Genomic DNA, 24,721 nt, shown 5'->3' on the forward strand with positions numbered 1-24,721 from the left:
GAGCTTCGACTAAGACAATTTAGGCTATTTTGACTAGATAGATCAGTGTGTGTGTGTGGGGGGGGGGGGGGGGGAGTTCAAGGCTTACCACATTACTTGTATTTGGTGCTTGTTTCACTATTATTATTCTATATCTTGCTAGTATATGGAATGTGCGGCATTATGTTTTTGAAAATTAATAAAACATTTTTTTTTTAAATACTGAAGTGGCTTTTCTCACTTCAGGTTTGTTTTAAATCCAGGTGGTGATGTAGACAACTTACATGGAAAACCACAATTGTAGCTACAGAGACCCAGGCTTGGTTGCATGTTCTGCTGATACTGGATAGAACTAGGCCCCCAAATTGGAACAGAGAGCTCCACTTGCTTGAGGCTACTGTCACACTTACTGACACAGTACTCTCCCTGCCTCAGCTTGCTGTGAGGACAATGTAAGTCATTGGAGACTTGCACACTATTGTGATGTGGTGTGAAGGTAGTAGCAAAATCTTTGCAAGCCTGCCGCAATCTCTGCAATGCGTTACATGATCCGTGCCTACCGCACAGATTTTGCAGCAAGGCAAGTCTCTTGTGAAGCATGGCGACACGGTAAGTGAATGCAGTGGTGGTGCACATGCCCAGAACAGTAATCAAGTGATGTATTTCCTGTCCAGCAGGAAGCAGGCCACTGGGGGGGGGGCATCACTATGCATACAATGCTGTTGGCGTGCTCTGCCACAGGGTAGTATGGAAGGGGACATGGTGCTTCTCCCCTTTTCCTCAGTAGCTCTGGCTTCTGACCTCTCTGGAATCCCTGGAAATGTGTTCAGGACCTTGGAGAGCACCACACTGCTGCTAACTTGGTAATCGGCTTAAACACGACCTACTCAATAATAACCAGTCACTTGTTTGTGCAGGTTCTAAATGATCCAGGTCATGTTTTATCCAATAGAATATGAGTAAATTTCCCCTCTTTAACCACTTCAGCCAACAGGGTTGTTCATTTTTTGCATCTGAGCAACTTTCACCTCCCATTCATTTGCCAATACCTTTATTACTACTCATCACAATGAATTGATCTATATCTTGTTTTTTTTTCCACCACCACCAATTAGGCTTTCTTTGGGTGGTACATTTTGCTAAGAATTATTTTATTCTAAATCAATTTTAACAGGAATATTAAGAAAGAAATGAAAAAAATTGATTATTTCTTTGGCCATTATAGTTTGAAATTAATACATGCTACTGTAATTAAATCCCATGTATTTTATTTGCCCATTTGTCCCTCTTATTACACCATTTAAATTATGTCCCTATCACAATGTATGGCGCCGATCTTTTATTTGGAAATAAAGGTGCATTTTTTTCAATTTGCATCCATCACTATTTACAAGCCTATAATTAAAAAAAAATTATATTCATATACTCCTTTGACATGCATATTTAAAAAATTCAGACCCATAGGTAACTATTTATGGTTTCTTTTTTTAAATTTGTAATTTTTTTAATTAAAATTTTTATTTGGGTAATTTTTGGTGTGGGAAGTAAACCGTTAATTTTAAATGTAAAATAATGTATTTATTTAATAAAAAATGGATGTGGGTGTAGTTTTACTATTTGGCCACAAGATGGCCGCAGTCAAAAAGTCCTGGAAGCGATCGATCTCACTTCCAGGAACAAGAGTGAGGACGGGAAACTTTTTTTTTTTTTTTTTTTTTTTTTTTTTTTTTTTGCTCAGAAAGATAATTGATAAGAAGTTTATTTTCACTTCAGATTCCCTTTAACTTTAGAAAAGTCCTTATTGTAGACTACATACTTGGATGTAAAAGGAAAGCCCTGATCCCTGTAATAATCAGCCTGAGGTTCGGCCCTATCACAAAGACTTCCATGACCAGGCACCTCCCCATCTCCACCTCACCAGTCTGCCAGAAGGTCACTATATCAAAGTTAAAAAGTATTGCCGCCTCACCATAATGCTTAGTTGCAAGTGGTCATAAAGATAGATTATACTTCCACTCTTGTGTAACAGTACAGATATATCAGCTGCAAAGCCGGACTTCTCCCAACCATAAAATATCAACCTCAAGTTGTCCCAACAAATATATGGCTGTACTTCAAGCTGAACACATACTGGCCATGTGGGAGGAACTGCCATGAGGACTGTTGAGGTAGAGTATGCTTACGACCTCATTCTCAAATCCAACACTTCCTCTCTTTTCATGTGGATGAAGGAAGAAACATTATTTTCTCCTCCTCATCAGCTGCATCTTGACCAGAAGGTGGAGGGGAAGCCTCATCCTCCAGTAAGGCTGGAAACCAATTTGAGACTGAAGCTACCTTTTCGATCTTCCAAATTTGCCATCTTTTCTCATACTTGTTTACTTACATTTGAAAATGTACAGGCCAATGGCTGTAACACAAATCACATAAATGAGTGCTGCTGACATTACAACAGTTGTGTCAAGCTTACTGCAGAACATTCTAGGAGCTGAATACTTGGAAGATAGTAGGGTATTTTTTTTTTTTTTTTATAATTGAGCTCTGAAGAGTATAGCTGTAGCGGCAGACTGGGAAGACCTGTAAAGCCCGCCCCTCTCCCAGCCTGAAGCAGATGCAGGGCCTGGGCAGTTGGCTGCAAACATAGCACTGACTTTGAGTGAAGAGCAGGAGAGCCTGAGATTGCCATCAGTGTAGGAGAATTAACAAAATATATACAACGGAGTAAACAAATAAAAACCGATGTACACTCCACTCTAATACTAAATGCATACATTTTTCCTGGCATTGGTTTATACTGATGGAGTTGAGTGGGTCCTGTGATATAATTGTGGCATGCACATGGTTAATGTTCTGTGCTTTTGTATAGACCTGTCACCGGGCCGTCTTCATCTTTTGTGTCATTTGTACAGTATGTGGAATTACTGAACAGCCTGCAAAGAGGTTTATTTATAGAGAAAGAAATATGACTTGGAGGGAATTCAGCTCCTCTCCTGTAAGAGGCTTTCTGGGCACATTGTGGCGGCGGCGCGATCTCCTACTCCGTGGCCAGTCATCCGATCAGCGCCGAGGGTTTCTCACCATAAATGTTCTGCTTGATAAGAAGCTTTCAGCGGGACATAGAAATCTTTTCTTTATTCCCTTAAACGCTTATCTCCTCCATCCAGGACAGGCGCCTTCCCAAATCACCTATGAAGAACTCCTCTATTTTCAATGACATTTTTTTTTTCTTTTATGAAATTCATTTTGTTACATTCACGGTCACTGCATTTTTATTTTTATTTTCCAAAGTCTGTGACCTCATGCATCTCCTATAATTAAAATACTGTGTTGCTTTCGATAAAAAGAGAATGATAACATTTTCCCAAAACATGGAACACTATTAATATTTGTTTCCATTTCAATTTACATTGTTGTGATTTTTTTTTTTTTTATAAGTGAATAACTTTAACATGTATAGATGGGTAATCCGATCATGAGCACTCACCACAAATGTGAGATAATACCAGATCCAATGATCACACAAAAGGTGGGACAGCACCGTCATAACAATGCTAATAAGCACGCTGAAAAATCATATATGTAGCAAAATGCCTAACCTATCACCAGTATGTGCAGTACGGTATGTGGGACACAGAAGATCAACAAAGCAAAGTATACCTTAAAAATACCGTGCCAAACTGATGTAGACAAAATACCGGTAGTAATCTTTATTAACCAAAAATATAAAAAAATTAAATAAAAACAAATGTTCAAAGGGTAGGGTATATTGGTCCAAAGATATCAACCAATGCAATAATATGTCACAGGGGGTCCTCAAAGGGGATATATAAGGTGCTGCTAGTGACATAAAGTGCTGAATGAATAATAAATCCATACTGTAAACTGCAAGAGTTGAACTACTAGCACATAAGTCCTGTGCCGATACAGCAAAGCCGTGCCGGGAAATTTAGGTGCACCTTGTGCCGTCATAAGCCGTAATGTGAATTACTGCTATAGCGGTACTCAGGCAGTAATTTGGGCGTCGTCAAAAGAATGAGCCTAAATTACTTTAAAAAACCCATGGCAGCCTGTAGGGGGAATAGTAATTAACACCGCTGGGACTTTTGCAATACTAGGGTGAGCCGTTTTTCAGCTTCAACCTGCACCAAAATTTCCTGGTGCAGTTTTTGCATGTACTGTACGCATCCCGTGTTCCGGTAGAATCTGGTTATTCTCTCCTGTCTCTGAGCATTGTCAGCGCCGCAGACAGCAGGCAGTCAGTGAAAGAGTTACAGCACTTTTTCTTTAGAGTTTGCCAGTAGTAAAAAGTAATCTTGCTCTGACATTTGCGCTTGTCAGCACCACTTGTACATCAAAGGCTGTTTCTACTGTCATTTCTTTGTGGGCTGGATAAGTTATTTAGTGTGAGTGTGTGATGTTCTGGTCTTTTGTTCGGTCCTGTAACTGTCTTGGATCTGCAGAAGGCTTTTGTGCTGATTTTTCTCTTTTTTTTTTTTTTTTTTTTTTTTTTTTTTTTTTTTTTTTTATAAGGAAGGACAGAAAAGGGTTTCCAGAGAAGAATGAAACCATAGCAGGTCTTGGGGAAAAGGCCTTTAAATACCGTTGAACAATGTCTATCTCTGGCTAACAGCTGTGTTACATTAAGCGATGTGACAGGCTCGACGAGGCCTTTATAATGTGATGAGCGTCCAGGTGTGATAAATGGAATAGCAGGGCATGATTGACATTTCACTGAGCTGACAGTCCTACAAGTGGCAGTAAGACTCACATAGCTGTATTTTTACACACTGGTGTCAGAAGGAGCAATTATCAGGATGTGAACGTTTCTCCTCCCCTGGGGGGGAGTTTACACAATCTCAGGGTCAATCTATTGCAAAGGCATGGCGATTATTAGAACGGTTTTCCTTTTCAATCTTTACTTTATTTGGGTTTTTGGTAGGAAGATTATGGCACAATATGGCTTCTATGGACGCAGACAGACCTCACGGCAGAATTTCTCTTGAAATTTTTTCAACCGTAGAGAAACGCCTCGATAAAGAGAAATACGATTGTTCTGACGATATCTGCCATAAATATAGTTTAGGGAAACACAAATCAACTGCACCATTTCATTTACTGGCAGCAAATACTGACACCGCTATTGCCAATTCCCCTTAAAGGAACACAATCCAACCAAGTGTTCTTAAATGACAATGTCCAAATCAGGCCTGAAAGATAAATTGAATTTAAACCGAAATCGCAATCGCCAAGATCACAATTTCAAAATAGTCAAAGTGGCGATTTCTGCAATTAAGTAATTTCCCCATGGGGGAAATTTGGAGAAGCTGCTTCAAACTTCCCCCAAGTCCTGTCGCGTGCAGCTTGCTGCATCGGCAGTGTTGGACATACTATACCTTCCGCACGAGTTCAACGCTGTCCATCCTCTATCCGCTCTTGTGCACGGCATACTTCCTGGTTCCTGTATGTCACATGACATACAGGAAGAATGCCATGCATCGGAGTCTGTAGGAGGAGAAGTGGATAGGTGGGCATCGCTGGGCTTGTGCTGGAACGTATGTCCAGCACTGCCGCAGCTTGGGGGACAGAGAGGACGCAGAACAGGAACAGAGGGGGTGCAGAGAGACAGAGAAGATGGAGAGGGGCGGAGAGAGAGAGACACAGAGTGGGCACAGAGAGAGACACAAAGCGGGCAGAGAGGGGCACAGAGGAGGCAAATAGAGACACAGGCAAAGGGGGCACAAAGAGAGACAAAAAGGGGACAGAGAGAGAGAGAGACAAGAGGGGGCACAAAGAGAGTGGGACAGAGGCACAGGGGGGGAAGAAAATTGTGAATAGTATTGAAATCGTGGTTTCGGACAGAAATCGCTCAATTCAATTTTTTCCTAAAATCGTTCAGGCCTAGTACAAATAATGTCTAAGTAGCTATGTCAATATATTCCTACTTTTCATGTTAAATATCAGAGCCAAAAGCTTTAATCCATTGTGTGTAGGATTTATCTATTGGAACAAATCATTCTCAAAAGGGGCGTCTGCTTCAATGCACAGCCAGTGTTGTTGTTTTTTTTTTTACATATCAGACTACAGAGTATTTTTCTCTGAAAGCAAAAAAAAAAGTATGAAAAGCTGGGGTGTCACAGACAATTACAAATGTTTATAACAAGTTATATTTCCTCTGCTTTCTGCAGCCAATTCAGTCAGAGACAGTTAGCTGCTGAGAGCTTTCTCACACACACAGGATTAACAGATACACTGTGAGGGAATTCCCCCTCCCCTCATTGGTCACTCTCCGTCAGATTTGAGCAGAATTACGGTATAAAACAATAATTTTTATCCACAGAAATAAAAAATTCAGAAATGTATTGTATACATTTCTTTTATAACTTAAATTCAAATTTGTACAATGTATTTGGTTTATTTGTTTTTAAATTGATGTTTTCAATTTTTTTCCTTTTTTTATTTTTTTCCCCCCTTTTATTTGGAAACTATAAATGGAGCAACAATGAATTTGTTTAAATACCATGCAGGGTAATTATTTAGCATTTTTTGGCAGTAAGGGTAGACAAGGCCAGCCTTGCTGAACACTTCTTGCTGCCCCCACCCCTCCACAGACTGTTTGTTGTCCCCTCTTCTGGTTGTAGTGCTGTAAATGGGGCAAAAAATGTACACATTGCCTTACGGAAAATATTTTTATTGAAGTTTTCACGCAAATGAAAGGTGGTGAGCTACGAAAGTCATATCAAATGTAGTAAACAGCAGTACAACATTGTACAGTATTAAGAAGCCAGCGCAGATCAAAGAGGAATAAATACAGTCAATAAAACTTCACTATGGTGATATTCCAACCTCACATGGGGCCATATGCAATTCTCTTTTTCACCTGAGTTTTCACCTAGGAGATAATTTTTCATCTTTGATTTTAAATAACTTTCCAGCACTTTTCACCTAAAAAAGTACCAAAAAGTTGGTGAAAAAGTACTATCAAAATTACTTTAATCATTTTCTTGCCTTCTGGGGGCTTAAAAGGCATTTTATTGACAAGTTTTAAAATATCACCTAGGAGAAAACACAGGTGAAAAAGTGAATTGCATATGGGCCATGGTCTCATGGCCAACCATCACCAGAAAAGAGTAAGAGGGGCTTACCAGCTGCCAACAACCCACTTTATAAGGTTGTATGTCTCGCATTCAGTGGTAATCCTAATGAATCTCAAGCAGATATGGATCCAAACTTCCACCACTCCCTCACTCCGATATATGGTATGGTATCCAGGAAGGCCAATATATAAACGCAACAAAAAACGACAACTCTCAGTATAAACAGTTTATTGTACAAACAATTGGTATAGACCGCAAAAAAAAAGATGAAAACAATAACTTGCATACGGGGCCCAGGAACTGGGAACCCCTAATAAAAACTTGCGCACGTAAGCTGGTTCACAGCCAATAAGACATTAAAAGTGCTGCCTGTCTTCTTTCAGACCAGTTTTGCAATCTAGCGTCATCAGGTAATCCCTGCACCTTTGTAAGGTAACCACCCCACAGTAGGAGAAGGGTAAGATCAATTTATATAGCAACTACTAGTCAACTATCGTAAACAGGTAACTGAAGAAGAACCAGTTGAACCATCAACTCCGTATAGCATGAATCTCAAAACAATGGCTGCGCACAAAAACACTAGCAAACTGCGTTCCACACTCCAAGTGGTATGCGTTACTCCTCCTAATCAGGGTCAGGCCGATTAGTCCACTTCAGTGAGACACCACCTCCACACCCCAAGCAGTGGCCACTCACCGTTAGAAAAGACCCTCAGTTAGATGGGTCCACAGCGCTTGTGGGGTCATCTGGCCGCCCCCTGCCGCTTGGAGAGAAGGTCACTTCCTCACCACTTTCTGTATCAGTTGCTGGCTCTTTCACCTCAAAAGACATATACCAGAGCTCCCATAGCGTAAAATTGTATAAAAGTTTTATTAATAAAAAGATTGCACACTTACAGACATATCCAGGGTATTTTCGTATAGAGTTTTTGTGGGCTCCACCCCAAACGTTGGCCACCGGGTTGGCTGTAGAGCGCTGTTTCTAACGCCTTCCCCTCTGCGTCCACGTTCCTCCCCTTGGATAGTGATAAGGCTGCGTGTACTTCGTTGAAAGTTATGTCTTTAATTGAAGGGGCTGGGAGGTCTAAGGGCACTTCTCCCAAGGGTGGCGGCAGGTGATAGGGATTCGCCTTATAGTCATTGCATGTTTCCTTCCACTGTCCAAAGGCCTTCCCTGGCCCTGATCACTGCTGGGACCCCATAACAAGTACGTTATAAACTTCATTGCTTTGAGAATTCACCATGTTTGGTTCCAGTTGTGGAATTGACAACATTTTTGCCAGAGCTGAGATTGATTTCCACCTTTACTAAGTGGGCACAATGAAATAAGAGAACAAACCGTTGTCCCAGGAAGGCAATACCAATTATGAATGGATATATAAATTCTATTTTGTGGTTTCTTTAACCTTCTATACTAAATTCCAGCACAGCCTTTTTGAACAAGCCAATATGTCAACCTCTCTGTCCTCTTACAATTTCCTATTAGAAGCGGAATCATTTATTTTGACAAGTACAAACGGGGGGTTGTACCCGGAATTGGTTTTGGCTCATACAGGTTCTGGAAGGAGGGGAGATGATGCCTGAAAGCCAAGAGCCGAGGCTGCCATTCATACTATATTAGCATTTTGTCCTCTTGCCATTTTTTGTTTTGAACTAAATTTTTTATCAATTTTCCTTTTCATTATTAGCTGATGCTGCCTGTAGTCGCTTCCCCAGAGGAAGAGCTTGATTGCTTGACTGTAGCGGAATTTACATGAATAGAACCGATTGCATCTGTGCCTCTCGGTTCAGACATTGCGTAAATAAGCACTCCTCGTACGTTTTTAATGCAAACATTTATGTAGCCAGTAATGTAGGACGAGCCTCTCAATGTCCCGTTTAATGGCAGCACCTGTTCCGGCAGCATAAGCTCGTAAAGGCCTTGGCAGAGGGTCCGGGGGACGGGGCACTGAGTCGGGCTGGTTTCCTGTAACGCGTATCCTTCTTTCTGATGAAATAGCATCTCTGAACACAGCTTTGCTTTCTTCCCGTAGATGCAGCAGCGTGCTGCGTGTTTATGTAATTACCTCCGCTCCCAAGTTGTTAGGCCTAATTAATTTGCATCTTGAGCTCGGATAGGGAGAGCAGCGGCTACATTGTTTAAACATTAGATATTACTAATTGCTACGGAGCCTGGACTTGTATAGAAGACGAAACAAGCCCACCGGGGCCGTGTTCTTAAAAAGTCATGTGTTTTCTATGCTTATTGTTCATATTGTACATTTTTGTCTGCTTGTTTATTTCTCCTGAAGGTCTGGGCACACTTTAAATATGTGTCACCCAAAACGATGTGTATAAGTCGTTTTGGCAGCTGTTTTTTTAACAGACACGCTGCTGGCCTTCCTGGGAAATACGGCTCTATAAAGTAGGGGTGTTACTCCACACTGTAGTGTTTCTTTCAAGAACCTGGAGCACAATTGATAATTGGGCAGGAGAGTAAAATGTCATGAACGGCCATGTTTAGCTTTAAGTACACTATTTGCATTACTGTCCAAAACATGATGTACTTAGTTTTAAAGTGCAACTGCATTGATGACAGCAAGGGAAATGCTAAGCTCTCCAACTCCATCTTCATATGTCTACCAGCCACTGCCTGCTATACTACTGCTCCATTCTACTGCTAAACACTCCATCTCCACCTTTTATCTGTCTTCCCAACCACTGCCTGCTATACTACTGCTCCACTCTGCTCCTGCTAAGCACTCCAACTCCATTTTTATGTGTCTTCCCAGCCACTTTCTGTTCTGCTACTGTCCTGCTCCACTCTGCTCCTGCTACACACCAACTCCACCTTTTATATGTCTTCCCAGCCACTGCCTGCTGTGCTATCACTGCTCCACTCTGCTCCTGCTAAACACCTCAACTCCACCTCCATATGTCATCCCAGTCACTTCCTGCTCTGCTACTGCTCCTGCTAAATACACGAACTCCACCTTAATATATATTTACAGCCAGTTCCTGCTTTGCTGTTGCTGTTCTGGTCCTGCTTAAAATTACAGTTCCACCTTCACATGGCTCTTCAGTCACTTCCGCTACTGCTGCTCTGCTCCTCTGTGCTCCTGCTAAACACCCCAACTCCAACTGCATATATCTTCCCAGCCCCTTCCTGCTCTGCTGCTGTCCTGCTCCACTCTGGTCCTCCTAAACACCTACTCTATCTTCATGTCTTTCCAGCCACTCTGTGCTCTATCACTGCTCCATTCTACTCCAGCTGATACCCCAACTCCACACTTATGTTTTCCCAGCCACTTCCTGCTCTGCTGCTGCTGTCCGGATCCACTCTGCTCCTGCTAAACACTCTATATACAATACAATAACATTTCTATAGCGCTTTTCTCCCATAGGACTCAAAGCGCTTAGGCTCTCTCAGATTCAGTAGTTGGTAGAAGGATGAGGCAAATCTCACACAATAAAAGTTATATTTCTGCAAATGCCAAACTGAACAGGTGGGTTTTCAGTCTGGATTTAAACATGTCCAGGGATGGAGCTGTCCTGATCTGCTGAAGTAAGGAGTTCCAAAACGTAGGAACAGCATGACAGAAGGCTCTGGGACCAAAGGTTTCCAAGTGGACTCTGGGTATGACTAGATTATTAGAACCTGTGGATCTGAGATTGCAGGGATTACTACGCAGCTGTAACATTTCTTTCATGTATCCAGGGTCCAGATTATTTAGTGATTTAAAGGTCAGTAGGCCGATCTTGAATAGGACCCTCCATTTTATAGGTAGCCAGTGAAGGGAGTGCAGGACTGGCGTTATGTGGCAGTGACGGGGTTGGTTGGTTAACAGTCTGGCTGCAGTATTCTGTATCAACTCTAGGTGGTACAAGTCCTTTTTTGGAAGGCCAGTGTAGAGAGCATTACAGTAGTCCAGTCGGGATGTGATGAAGGCATGGACTAAGGTTGGCACATCTTCTGGGGGGATGAGGTGCTTGATTTTTGAGATGTTCTTCAGGTGAAAATAGGATGATTTCACCACAACAGAGATGTGAGTTCTGAAGTTTAAATCCCCATCAATTATAACTCCCCAGGCTACGCACATGATCAGAGCTGCGTAGAGCCGTGCCTCCTATTCTCAGTGGTGAAGACTGCAAGTTAAGGTGTTTTGGTTGTCATGTGCTGCCCTCCGATCAGAAGGACTTCAGTTTTGTCTGCATTTAGTTTCAGCCAGTTGTTACTCATCCATTACTGTAGATCGCCTAAGCAGGCGTTTATAGTTGGAGTTGGGTCTCTACCTTCATATTTCTTACCAGCTACTTCCTGCTACTCCTTCTCTTCTCCACTCTGCTTCTACTAAACTCTTCAGCTCCATGGGGGAAGGAAGAGGCACCCAGATGTGATAAAATAAGTAAAAATAATCAAAATGGAATAGGGAAATGCAACCTACCTCTCAATGAAGGCACACCGTATTGGTTTCACTTCCTCAGTACACAGTGCCATTGGAGATATCTAATAGGTTTTGAGCGCCCTTCAGACGTGTCCATCACACCCACACAATGTGGCTGCTGTTCCCAGCAACTCTTGTTTGTGATTGAGGTCTCTTTCACAGTGCGACGTTGAAGTCGCATGTTAGAAAATGTTTCAACGCAGACTAACGCCCAGCAATACTAAGACTGTGCGACATTCACAGTGCACTAGTTGCGTTTGTGTGTAACGTGTAGCATTATTAGAAAGTGCTGCATGCTGTGCGTTATACACGTTATTAGCTGCGTTGGACTGTTTGCACATGCTCAGTAATGACTTGGAAGCATACTTTTCATTGCCTGTATGCTCTACTGTATGCAATGATAACGGGGCATGAAGTTGCGTTGCAACTTTTTGGGGGCATTGCTTTGTAATTTGCATTGCGACTTTAACGTTGCATCAAAATGCAATGTCCTACTGTAAAAGAGGCCTGAGAGTTTTTTATCTTTTCAATTACAATACCTGATTTCAAAACATTACCATTTCTGCACCATTTGAGCTCCCAGTGTTTTTGATCTTTTTTTTTTTTAAACTGACCCAACCCCAACGTCTTCAACTCTACACTCATACATCTTTCTTGCTGTGCAACTAGTACTATAGAGTAAGAAAGGCCTAGAGGGCTTTTGGATCACTGATGAGAAGCATTTATGAGTGAGGAGGACATTAGCAGAACACTTAAGGCGTTGAGGAGGCTGTTACGAGTTTACCTTTGAATGAGGCCATAAATATTGGTTGGGGGGGGGGGGATCTGTGAAGAGATTAGAAAGCAAAGCATAGAGGTTTGAATTTGATTTAGGTGAACTAACAACAAATGTGGAGATCTGCGGAGAAAATTAAGACAAGTATAAATGTAGCATCCCTGATGGATAGTAGAGATGTTCTTTTATGTGGAACAACAGATGTGAAGCTACTGTAGTGGTTTAGAAAAAACACTGTAAGAGCTTGTGTGAGAAGTTTGGTGTTCTCTCGATCTAGGAATGGATGTGTTTTGGAGACTCTGTAAAGATAGATGAGGGGGGCCTAGATGACATGTTCTGGGTGTGGCCTGACAGAAGAGTGCTGAGTCAAATGTAACTTCAAGGTAAAGGCAAGAAAAATAGCTGCATCATTTACATTTTGACAGATACCGACTGGTGGTTAAGAGGAGAGGAAGGTAGGATAATAATGGCAACAACAAATGGGGTAAAAAAAAGGGCGGATGCGGCATTCTCATGCACGTGTTAGTTGTCATCCAAAAAGTTATAAAATAGAAACCTCTCACCGCATACTTGTAGTCTTCCCTTAGTGTAGCTGACCAAACGTTTGCTCCAAATGTAGGTAGATAGGAGGAGCCCAACTATGCAAGCGGACAGTGTGACGTGAAACAGCCGTCGCTAGTCCATCTTGTGACCTCCACTTCAATGTCTCTCTATGTGTGAAATTTTGCTTTCACAAGTCGTCCGACGGGTGATGTAAGCGGACAAAGCTGTACATTTTTGCATTAAACTGTCTAAATGACGGAAGGGAGGATAATGAAGCAAGTCAGCCCATTTTCTTAAACCGCATAATCTCTATTTTTACTGTCCCTGGCCAATGTCTTTGTTGACAAAGTCCTCTGTTGCCTTCAAGACAAAATGGAAGGTAGGATCATGTAAAAATGGTCTGTGTTCCTCGGTCCTCCTATTGAGCAAGCCAACTTTTGACCAGAGAGCAGCCATTTTTTCTCCTGAAGTTGTGGCCAGTAGTCACTGTTATCGGTGGTCACCTTTTGAATTGATGAAGTACAGCCCATTCTCCAAAGATGGCTGGGGAAGCATGGGACGCACTTTCAATTAGGATTGACCAATCACTGACCAATTTTACCACCTCCATGTAGTATGACAGTCAACAGATCTTGAATACTATGAATAGAATGTGTAGGTACGCTCTCATACTACATGGAGACGGTGAAATTGGTCAGTGATTGGACAATTATAATTAAGTGTGTTACAAGGCTTTAGTTTTTTCCTAACTATTATAAACTTCTCACCAAGTCCAGGAAGGCTTCATTCTTCACCATTAGCTCCAACCGTTGATGTAAATTTCCTAGCAATTCCACAATGAGAAATGTCAGCAGCCTCTTTGTGAGAGTTTATTTAATTGAAAAATCCACGTTCAGCTGGTAGGATGCATTTAAAAGGTAGATTGTTTCCATGGCAACTGTTAGAGGGAAATAAAAAGTTAACTGTGATCTGCCATTCCTATTAGTTTCCGCCCGGGGTCTGATTAATGGAGTCTCTAATAAAAACATGTTTCCCTGCTACTCGCAGTTATTAGTGATTTAATGGAAACCGTTCAGACCACGGGGAGGAGGCCAGGCGGATGAACCCAGCCACCCTCTGAAGCATCATGCCATACACAAATTAGAGGACAGATCTCAAACTAAAGCTGTGTACACATGTGAGAAGAGGCTTTGGAAAACAAAAGATCAAAGACCAGTTGGCGGATAATTTTTGTGAAAAAAAAAAAAACAAAAAAAAAAATTACAAGAGACCTCCAAAGATCAGAACCACTGGTAAATATCTTTGGCTTTGATCTGCAGACAATTGTTCGTTAAACAAGGTGAGAGATCTCCAGACAGAGGTTGTAACAAAAGTGGATCGGGACCTCCTGCAGGATATGTTGGTGGGGGTTGTCTGTATATATAAATTGTAGCCTTCCATCACCCCAAATAGTAAAGGTGAATTATGCGCTGCTGCTCAGTACCTCTTAGCCCAGAGGAGACAATATTTGTCCTCAGTGTAAAGAAGACCCAGCACTGTTGTCTTATCAATCTTTAATAGTTTACACTATTGCACTATTATGTGCAAAGTACATGTGTGAAAAAAGTAAAGACACTACAAAAAGCTTTTCTCTGGTCTTTTTCATGAACTACCATAATCTTTTGCAGCTGTTCAGCATCTTTAGAACTTCTGTGACAAACTAATGTGACAGATTGATTCTTCGCCTGCAAAAGGCTTTTATCTGATGTGTGTACCCAGTTTAAGATTATGTGAAGCATTGTTCCATACACAAATTAGAGGACAGATCTCAAACCAACAATATCAGAAAATGTACCTTTCCATTACAGTGTACATGTATAAGGAGCCTAAGTTGGTACACTTCTGGTAACTCCAACTCCAGATAGCGAATAATTAAGTCAAGACTAACTCCACGGCCCTGGCTTCTTCTTACAATAGTTGGTCGAAAGCATGTGATTACAGCAGGTAGACTCTCCCCCCCCCCCCCTCCCTTCCCCCCCCCCCCCCCCCAACACAGACACACTTTTAGTAGTCACTTGGTTAATATGTTGGCATGGAGTGTGTCAGTATCAGAAACTGGAGCAGATATAGATTCAGACAGAAAGCCTTTGGTGGGCAAAACTATTATTTCGGAAGGCTGGTGGAGCTTTATGCTCCTCCTCCCTCCCTGGGCGGAGCTTTACGCTCCTCCTCCCTCCCGGTACAAGTGACTTTCCTGAACCTGGCGGGTGTAACTGTCACAGGGTTGCCAGCTGCATTCAACAAAATCGTGACAATTGTTTATCCAGAAATACTTGAACATCTACAGGATTTTAGGGTTTTCACAGATAATGGAAGGAACTGGTGGTTTTGTTTTCGGGTGTTTTCCACCCTTAAGGTCCATACCCACGACACAATTTTTCAGGTGACGTTTTCGTGATGAATAATAGTTTTCACGCTATCGCATATCATTGTTTAACGAAAATTCCTTAAACAATATTTAATGTATGACTACCCAGGAAGGACGTTTGTATTGAAGATCAATCATTCAGATGGCCTGTATATTTTGCGCAAATTATCACAATTGTTCATGTGCTTTCGCTCATTTCCGCGCTACATGACTTGACAGATGGATTGGGGAAGTATTGTCCACCACGTCGTTGTCCCAGATTCCTCAATCTATCTTCTAAAGGGCCTCTGTCGCGAAAATCTTAAAATGTAAAATATGTAAATATATAAAAATAAGAAGTACGTTTCTTCCAAAGTAAAATGAGCCATAAATTACTTTTCTCCTATGTTGCTGTCCCTTACAGTAAGTCGTACAAATTTGACATTACCGACAGATTTTGGACTAGCCCATCTTCTCATGGGGGGTTCTCAGGGTTTTCTTTATTTTTAAAAGCACTTTGTGAATGGCAGTTGCTCTGTCCAACTGCCAAAAAAGTGTGCAGTGAGCAGGGAGGCTGGCCAGCATCTTTGTATAAATGTTTTTCAGGGAATGTCTTTATAAAGCATAAAGGCCATGCTGAGAATCCCCCATGAAGAGATGAACTAACCAAAAACCTGTCGGTAATGTCAAATTTCTACTACCTGCTGTAAGTGACATCAACAGAGGAGAAAATAAATTTATGGCTCATTTTACTCTGGAAAAAATGTACTTCTTATCTGTATGTGTTTTAAATGTTAAGATTTTTGCGATAGTTCCTCGTAATGAGTACAGGTAGTCCCCAACTTACGAACGTCCCGCTGATACGAACGGCATGGATTCTGTGTTTCCATGGGAACAAGCCAAACATTTTGGAAAAAGTTGGACTTGTAGTTTTTGAGAAAATTGATTTTAAAAAATTCAAAGAAAAAATGGCTTTTAAACTTATATAAGCAGGTAGAAAGAGCAAAGGTGACACAGAGGGGTACACTGGAGTCACAGGGGAGGGGGGGGGGGGGCACAGAGGAGGTACAGGGGACAGTGTTTCGACTTAAGAACAGATTCAGGTTAAGAACGAACCAACAGTCCCTATCTCAGTCGTTAACCAGGGACTACCTGTACTTGTCTATAGTATTAAAACAGACTGCTAAAGCAGCCTAAGTAAAATAACTGGAGCTTCTAAATTACATTTTTCTAACAAAAATTGCAGGAAAGTAATTATATCACGTGTTTTTTTTTTCTTCTTCTCAGGCTGAATTTCCACAAATTTCGGAATTCTCCAGCTTATCACCAATACCCGGATTTACTAAGTGGCTTCTTGGGACTCTGAATTCACAAACAAAGGAATCTGGCAAGCTTGATCTCCTCTTGGAAGCAGAATGTAAAGAGCTCTCTGACATCACTGAAACGTCCGCAACGGAGGCCTTAAAACGACTCTTCACCAGCAATGAATGGATGAGGTCGGAAAGACTGGTCAAGTCTCTGGAGGCTCCTCTGATGAGGCTGTGCGCCTGGTACTTGTATGGTGAAAAGCACCGCGGGTTTGCTTTGAACCCCGTAGCAAACTTTCATCTCCAGAATGGGGCCGTGTTTTGGAGACTGAACTGGATGGCCGATACGAGTCCCCGGGGAGCAGCATCTTCCTGTGGGATCATGGCCAACTATCGCTACTTCCTGGACAAGACCAGCGCAAACAGCTCCAGCTATCTGCAGACAAAACACATTGAGGCCTCTGAACAAGTGCTTAACTTGGTGTCTCAGTTCAAAAAGAACAGTAAACTGTAAATGGAACCAGAAAATTTTAGGCAAGAGTTTGCACAATCTGATCTGTGCTGCTGTGATCCACAGACATAGGCTGGGCAGGCCTCACCCTCCACCGTGTTGAATGTACGCCTTCCACAGTGTTGAATGTCATCAATAGTTTAGTACATTGCAAGATTTTATCTGTTTGGAGCGATGTTTAACATCCCTGTACAGTAGCAGACTAGGTGAGTGGTATGATGCCACAGCATGGGGGACTAGGTCTTCTCTTACTGTAGTGGACACTGGTCAGCCAAATATGATCACTCTACAGTGCACGTGATGTCTTCTGCCCTAGACATTGGCTCATTAGGCCATATCTGGTTGCTGTGGTCTGGTTCTGATGGAATCTCCCGGAAAACATTTTTCTACAATGAATTGTGTGTGATGTCCTTTTTCTCAGACATGTATCAGCCAGACCTCCTCATTTGTCTGCTGTAGCAGCTATGTGATGCCATGTTCTTCAGATATTGGTCAGCCAGACCTCCTTCATTTGTCTACAGCAGCTTCTGTGTGATGTCATCTTCCTCAGACTCTAGTTGGTCAGATCTCATCACCAATCTACCACTACTGCTATTTGATGTCATCTATTTTAGACTGGTCGGAACAGATTTCATCATCTGTCTACCACAGCTTCTGTATGATGTCATATTCGTTAGACAATGCTTAACCTGACCTAATCATTTGTCTACTATAACTTCTGCATGATGCCTTCTTCCTCAGACCTGGGTTGTCCAGATCACATCTGATGTACTGCAGGATGTTTGTAATGTAATTTTCTTTTCATGGTCTCCATGTCTTCCCATGATCCACTATCCTGTATAATAATACTTAAGTGTTGTTGCGTCCCCTGTCCCTGTGTCCATGCGTTTGCGCTATTGTACATGTGCAGCACGGACAGCTGTTGGGACAGGGGTAGCAGGGGGCCAGGCGGGTGTGTGCACGGGCGGACGCGTGCACGGGAGCGCGCATGCGTGCTGACTGTGCGGCAGTGGTGGCGGTCACAGGGGCAGGAGGGGAGTAGGGTTGTTACACAGACCTAGAGCCTGTTATATTAATGGGCTTAGGTCTACTAGTTTCATAGAATGTCACTGTTGGACCCCTACAGGTAGATGATAATATATATAAAAAAGCTGCCTTTTATCTAATTTTTAGTTAATAAATGAAGTCCAATAGCATTGTTATGTAGAGGTGGTGTATAGTTGAATCTGCCTCCTGTAATGTCCAGCACAGGAACACCTGAGACTTGGCAGAGAGGGACAAGCAGTGTAGTAAGCAAGTCCATAATTCTTCTATTCCTACTGGAGTAGAATACGCTCATTCAGCTACTATTCACAGTCCAGCTAGCAAGCTAAAGGGCTGAACAGACCTGGTCACCCGATATTATCACATGCAGTATCAACTTTTCAGGTGATATGTTCGGCAACCTCCTGTCCAGGAGAGGGAAGGAGGCTCCCAACTGCGAGCGAAATGTAACACAAACTATCACAGAGCTCCAGCCTGCCTGATTGATCACCCCAAGGAAGTTGCTCGCAGCATCCGATTGTTTCCTGGAACTTCTGAGAACAATTGTGGTGGGTGTGAAAGATCAGAAGCCGTCACGTGATGCTGAGCACCCTTATGTGTGTTCAGAGTGGAGAAACGTGAAACTGGAATCTCTCTGACTTGTTGTATGAAACCATATACCCATCAACCCCAGTGGCAACATGCTGCCACATGGATTGGCGGCGGAGCTATTTCAGGCAGTGGGAGGGGTCACTTGCGATTAAATACTTCAAAAACCATCGGAGGGCACAAATGGGGCCAGACTTTGGATATTACTGTCCTAGACTAATCCATTCTACAGAGTACAAACCTGTGCCTCTGCCTCAACCTGTGTGCCTATCTTCCACTTCAGTATTTCTAAATGGATGCATTGTAACATAAGTTATACAATATATAATAAGCTGGCCAACATCGCAACATGCCTATAAAACATCCAATCACTTACACGTTATTTATAAATACTTAACATTATATTAGAATAGAAGTCTGCAAAGTGAGAAATACAATTATCCCCCAAGTTTTATCACTTATTACAGTTTATGTACAAACATAGTTTCCTTCTTGTTTATAATCTGCTTAAAAAGTTTGTGTCTTGGCTTCAGTGTAAATTGTCTGACTATCATACATAAGCAAATTCTCCTGGGCGGAGTCCATTGTTCTCTTTGTATGTGTCAGCCAAGTATTAGGTGTCTCTTTGTATGTGTCAGCCAAGCTGAAACTAGCAGTGTAGGTGCGGTGCGGTTGGAGGATCGTGCTGCAGCATTAAAAATAAACTTTGTAGATTATGGCGGCAATGCGCGGTAATCTCACTTCCAGCTGCAAGTGAGGCTCTCGAGCGCAGACCTCCTGTGGCGGAAATACAAAGAGCACGGAAGTGTACTGACAAAATACGCATGTGCAACTGAAACTCGAAACAGTTTAAAATATCTGTGGTGCCATTGACTTACATGACTTCCGGGCGCTGTGGTTGTTCGCCGATGACACGTTGTCACTGCACCAAAACGGATACTTCCGACGCATCGCACTGCGGCAGGTAGGACATGCCCCATAGGTTTTCACTGCTTTAGCGTTACCCTTCTGTAAAAAAAAAAAAGGGTAACGCAACGCAATGCAAAGTCTCAGTGTGAAAGGGGCTTAGCCTTACTTCTGACTACAGATGGAATCTGAACTCTATTCACAGGTCTTATTGCTGACAACAAGGAGATGATTATGTGTAAATGAGAAGCGTAGTTTCTGGAAATTCCCTGTAGAGGGACATTGTGATGCCTGTGGGTGTGGCAGAGTGCGAGGAGGCTCAGATCAGGTCCTATGACAGGCACAGCACTGTCTGCTAAACAGAAATCTGTAATACAGTAGTTGTAGGAATGCAGCCTGGTGGATAATCAGGGGGGTCAGTACAAAGCACTCCGAGCCTAGCACCTGGTAGAGGTTTGGCTCCATGCACTGTCCAGCTGGATGGTGTTATGACAGTTATGTATGGGATCAGGGTCGGGCAGAGGCGAGAGAGGCTCCAGCCTCAGGGCGCAGTATAGGAGGGAGAGCACAACTCACTCAGCTATCATTACCCTATTGTGTTTGAAGCAGAGAGAAATCAGAAAAGGGGATACATGGCAGTGACTGCAAGCCAGATAACTAGAGATTGAGGTGTTGGGGGCTTTAGAGCACCTCTTAGTCTAATAGCAATCAGTGTGATGGCTGGGGTGGGAGGGATGGAGGGGTGTGGGGCGCCTCGCTATGGCACACTTTCTCCTTCTAGCCGGAAGTGCGCCATAGCGAGGCTTGCAACGCGACTAATAGGATGTTTGCAATCTCGTTGATGCACCGGGCGGACGGAGGCATTAAGGGTAATTAACCCCGCCGCATCCAGCTCCACACCTGCAGCAATTAACCCTTATTTGTCGTGATTAACCTCGATGAGCATCCCTGGTGTTCCTTATGTTCTCTTAGTGGAAGAGGCGGTGCCTATATCGTGTGCAGGATTGTATGCAGCTGATCATGATACAGAGCGTGTACAGGAACAGGACATGTAACATTGTAAGCAGTGGCGGTTTAGCAAGGTGGATCTGGATTGGCCAGAAGCCCCCTGCGCTGCAGCTGTGTTTGACGCTCTCTCACTGCATCTGTTTGACCTCCCTTGCTGGAAGGCAGGGACATAACTACAAATCAAGGGGCCCCCAGCAAAACTTTGATGGGGCTCCCCAATGTGTGTTAACACCTTTTCCCTTGCCTCCCCTGGTGACTCTTACAGCCTGGGGGCTCGTCTTGTGATGGTCAAAAAACAAGTGTGGCTCTCATAATTTCACACTCAGAACAAGCTTAGCCACAAAAACACCAGATCTGAAAGATTGGCCCCTTTATTGGAGGAAGGTGAGCTTATTTGGGGCCCCGTACAGCTGGGGGCCATCCTGCCTGCCCCCCTGTAGTTATGCCCCTGTTGGAAGGGAATTAAGCTGAGCCAATCAAAGCTTCCAGCTGCCAATTAACAGACCGTCTGCTGCTGGCTGACGCAGTCGGAGTTCCTCTTTCTGTGGATCGGTTCGGCCGTTACAATGCCTGCTTCCTGTATGATGCCACAGATGCCTGCCATCTTGTGTGCAGCATTACACAGACCCTACATCACCTCTCCTTTCCTGGATCTCCAACTTCATAGCGGCTGAGAAATTCTAAATAGGGATGTTCAATGAGATGCAAATAATTCTGAGTTAATGCAGGATGAGGTCACGTTTGCTTCCAAATTTATGCAAAATTGGACCAATCAGATTTCACCTTGGAATTAGATTGGTGCATTTTTTTTAAGCCACATAAAATTGCTTACAAAATTTGATAGAAGTTTCCAACCCCACTTTCAGATCTTTGGCCATATTTGCATCATAAATCACCAGCACTTTTTCAAGTGCTGAGCAATTTTTTTTTTTTATTTTTAAAATCGCCTTTCCCTTTTTTTAAGCGCTTTTGCAGAGGGATTTTTTTTTCTCTTCCTGACGTCACTATCTTTCGTGGCTTTCCAATTGGTCACCGCACGCTGTTACCCTCCGTTCTAGCCACGCCCTCTAGTGCCGTCATCGCATTAACCCCCCCATTCTGGCCACGCCCTCTAGCACCGTCATCGCGCAAGCGTACCACCGCATCCTAACATACTCCCCACCTCCTCTCTCTTATTGGCAGCTATACACCTACTCTACTCCTATTGGCTGCCATTTCAACATGCTTTTGAGGGGGATTGAGATGCAGGGAGTGTGAGGTTGAGGGGAAGGGAGGGACTGGGGGATTGAGATGCAGGGGGTGTCAGGTTGAGGAGGATTGAGATGTAGAGGGATTGAGATACAGGGGGTGTGAGGTTGAGGGGGATTGAGATGCAGGGAGTGTGAGGTTGAGAGGGGATTGAGATGCAGGGAGTGTGAGGTTGAGAGGGGATTGAGATGCAGGGAGTGTGAGGTTGAGAGGGGATTGAGATGCAGGGAGTGTGAGGTTGAGAGGGGATTGAGATGCAGGGAGTGTGAGGTTGAGAGGGGATTGAGATGCAGGGAGTGTGAGGTTGAGGGGATTGAGATGCAGGGAGTGTGAGGTTGAGGGGGATTGAGATGCAGGGAGTGTGAGGTTGAGGGGAATTGAGATGCAGGGAGTGTGAGGTTGAGGGGGATTGAGAAGCAGGGGTGTGAGGTTGAGGGGAAGGGAGGGGATGAGGGATTGACGTGCAGAGAGTGTGATATTGAGAGGGAGTGGGATGCAGAAAGGTTGAGATGCAGGGGGGTGTGATGTTGAGGGGGAGTAGGTGCAGGGGAATAGAAATGGGGGGTGCAAGATTGAGGGGGAGAAAGGTGGAGGGGGAGTGAAGCGCAAGAAGAGCGAGATGCAAGGAAGAATGACATGCAGAGGGATTGAGATGCGGGGGGAGCGAGGTGCATGGTGAACTAGGTGGGAAGGAAGTCGAGCAGCAGAGGGAGCGAGGTGCTGGGTAAGCAAGAAACTAGGGGCAGAGGGAGCAAATTGCCGGGTGCCAAGGAGCAGAGTGACAGAGATGCAGGAAGAGTGAGGGGCAGACAGTCCTGATACTGCGTGCCATACCAGTTTTCTCACAGTTGTTTATCATAGCACTTTGGTACTTTGTTTTGTAAAATATGAATTAAACCGATTATTTATGAACAGAAGAGTATTCCACAAAGGGACAGCTCTCATTTATGTGGAAATGCCAAAAAAGAAGAGAATACAGCAATAAACGCATTCAGTGAAAAATATTTACTCGAGTCTGAGTTTTGTTTTTGGGTAAATGTTTTTAAAGCAAACCCTTATAGGTCTTTAGTGCCTTAACGCAGGAATTTCATCACGTCTGGGCTCTGAAAACGGAAAAGCCAGTGAACTAAAGTCTACCACAGGAACAGAGGCGCCAAAAGGGGTGTGTGTGTGCGTGAGTGCGTGCGTGTGTTAGTTAGGTATGGCCAGAACCTGAAGTCTGGCCGGTCAAAACTAGAAGAGTCTCACTGCGGCCAATATCAGAAATGAATGAAGATTTCTGGATTCCCGGCGGGAATGTGAGAGAAATGAAGCTGGCTCCGGCCCCACCCGCTGCCCCCCTCCTATTCAGGTCTGGCTGACGGGGACACACGCATTCCCCCAGAGTCGTTTGTAGCGGCCGGGAAGCAGAGCGGGAAGGCTGCAGAAAATGCTTCTGCCTGCACCGTTCTGCAGGAACGAACAGCAGGAATCCCTGCCGCTACAAACGACTCTAGGAGACACGCACGTCCCTGGCTGCCAGACCTGAATAGGAGGTGGGAAGCGGGAGGAGCTAGAGCCGAGGACCCAGCTTCATTTCTCCCACATTGCCGCCAAATCTGGAAATCTTCATTCACTTCTGATATTGGCCGCAGTGAGACGGCCAGAACCCGAAGTGGCCAGACTTGTATAGCTTTGAAATTATAAGAACAAGGGGAAGAAGCACTTACCTTCCCATTGAAGAGTTAGACAGATGTTGTCCTCAAAAATGTTTACTCATTATCCCAAAAAGTTTCAATGCGTTTCGTAGGTCACAGCTCCCTTCCTCAGGCAATAGAAACAGGAGCAGCTGTATCCTGGGAAAGCATGGTGACAAATGTTGACAGAGACATGCGATGGATAGAACTGCGGTGTCCCAGGATCCAGTCTCAGCCAGGGCACTACCTGCATGAAGTTCACTTGTTTTATTTCAAAATTGGTCTTAAAGAAGAACTTCAGCCTAAACAAACATGCTGTCATTAAGTTACATTAGTTATGTTAGCTAAAATAGGTAGGTAATATAATCTCTTACCCACCCTGTTTTAAAAGAACAGGCAAATGTTTGTAAGGGAAGACGCCAAGAGCCCAGTATAATGTAGTATGTACTGTAAATTGGGTATGGAAGGTAAGTATAGGTAGATTATACTCACAAACAAGGGTTACCGTCCAGGTAACCACTATGAAGGCAGGTGAGGAGATTAGACCTGTCCCCACTCAGGATTAAGAAGTCGCTCTCTGTAGATCGGGAAAAAAGAAGAATTCCCCTCCACCAGGGGTGGAAACAACTGCAAAAGTAGTACAGAGGCGCCAACAGGGTAAAAATAATATTTCTTTAAAATGGATAAAATGAAGTAGGTAGCGGTGGACTTACCCCTCCAAAACAGACACAAAAATTGCTGTTTTAAGCAAAAATCAGTTTATTTACATACTCCGAAAAAGGTGCAACGCGTTTTGCGGGTATATCCCACTTCCTCAGGCAATAAATAGGAGCATATCACCAATGCGGTCCGGTACATAGCCTGGCGCCTCTGTACTACTTTTGCGCCAAAACAGCAGAACGAGAACAACAACATCAGAAATCCCATCGTGCTTTGCACAGCATCAGGGGAAAAATGCCTAGGCAGATTTATTTGATGGGGCGGAGCTTAGCTTCTGTGCCGCTAAAAATGAGGCTTGGTGCAGAAAAACAAAGTTCTGATGCTGTGAAACTGTTAACCACTTTGCATCCAGACCTTGTTTCCCACTTATGGACCAGAGCAGTTTTGACAGTTTAGATATGTCCTTATTTAATCAGCAATAACTTAATCCCTACTTATGACACAGAAATTAAATATATATATTTTTTTCAAGACAAACTAATTTTTGCCCTCAAACTATTGTTTTCTATGAAT

At 43.4% G+C, this 24,721-nt stretch overlaps 1 protein-coding gene across 1 annotated transcript in view; it reads left to right on the plus strand.

Annotated features, from left to right (window-relative positions):
• The window catches only part of MLYCD (malonyl-CoA decarboxylase), a 52,937-nt gene extending 30,697 nt beyond the window's left edge, over positions 1-22,240 (plus strand). Inside the window, exon 5 of the mRNA XM_068260789.1 lies at positions 16,488-22,240. Coding sequence (XP_068116890.1) covers positions 16,488-17,021 — 534 coding nt within the window. The 3' untranslated portion in view covers positions 17,022-22,240. The remainder of the gene's footprint in view (positions 1-16,487) is intronic.
• The last annotated feature ends 2,481 nt before the right edge of the window (positions 22,241-24,721 follow it).

This window comes from Hyperolius riggenbachi, chromosome 11, assembly GCF_040937935.1.
Source record: "Hyperolius riggenbachi isolate aHypRig1 chromosome 11, aHypRig1.pri, whole genome shotgun sequence".
In the NCBI taxonomy this organism is placed as follows: Eukaryota; Metazoa; Chordata; class Amphibia; order Anura; family Hyperoliidae; genus Hyperolius; species Hyperolius riggenbachi.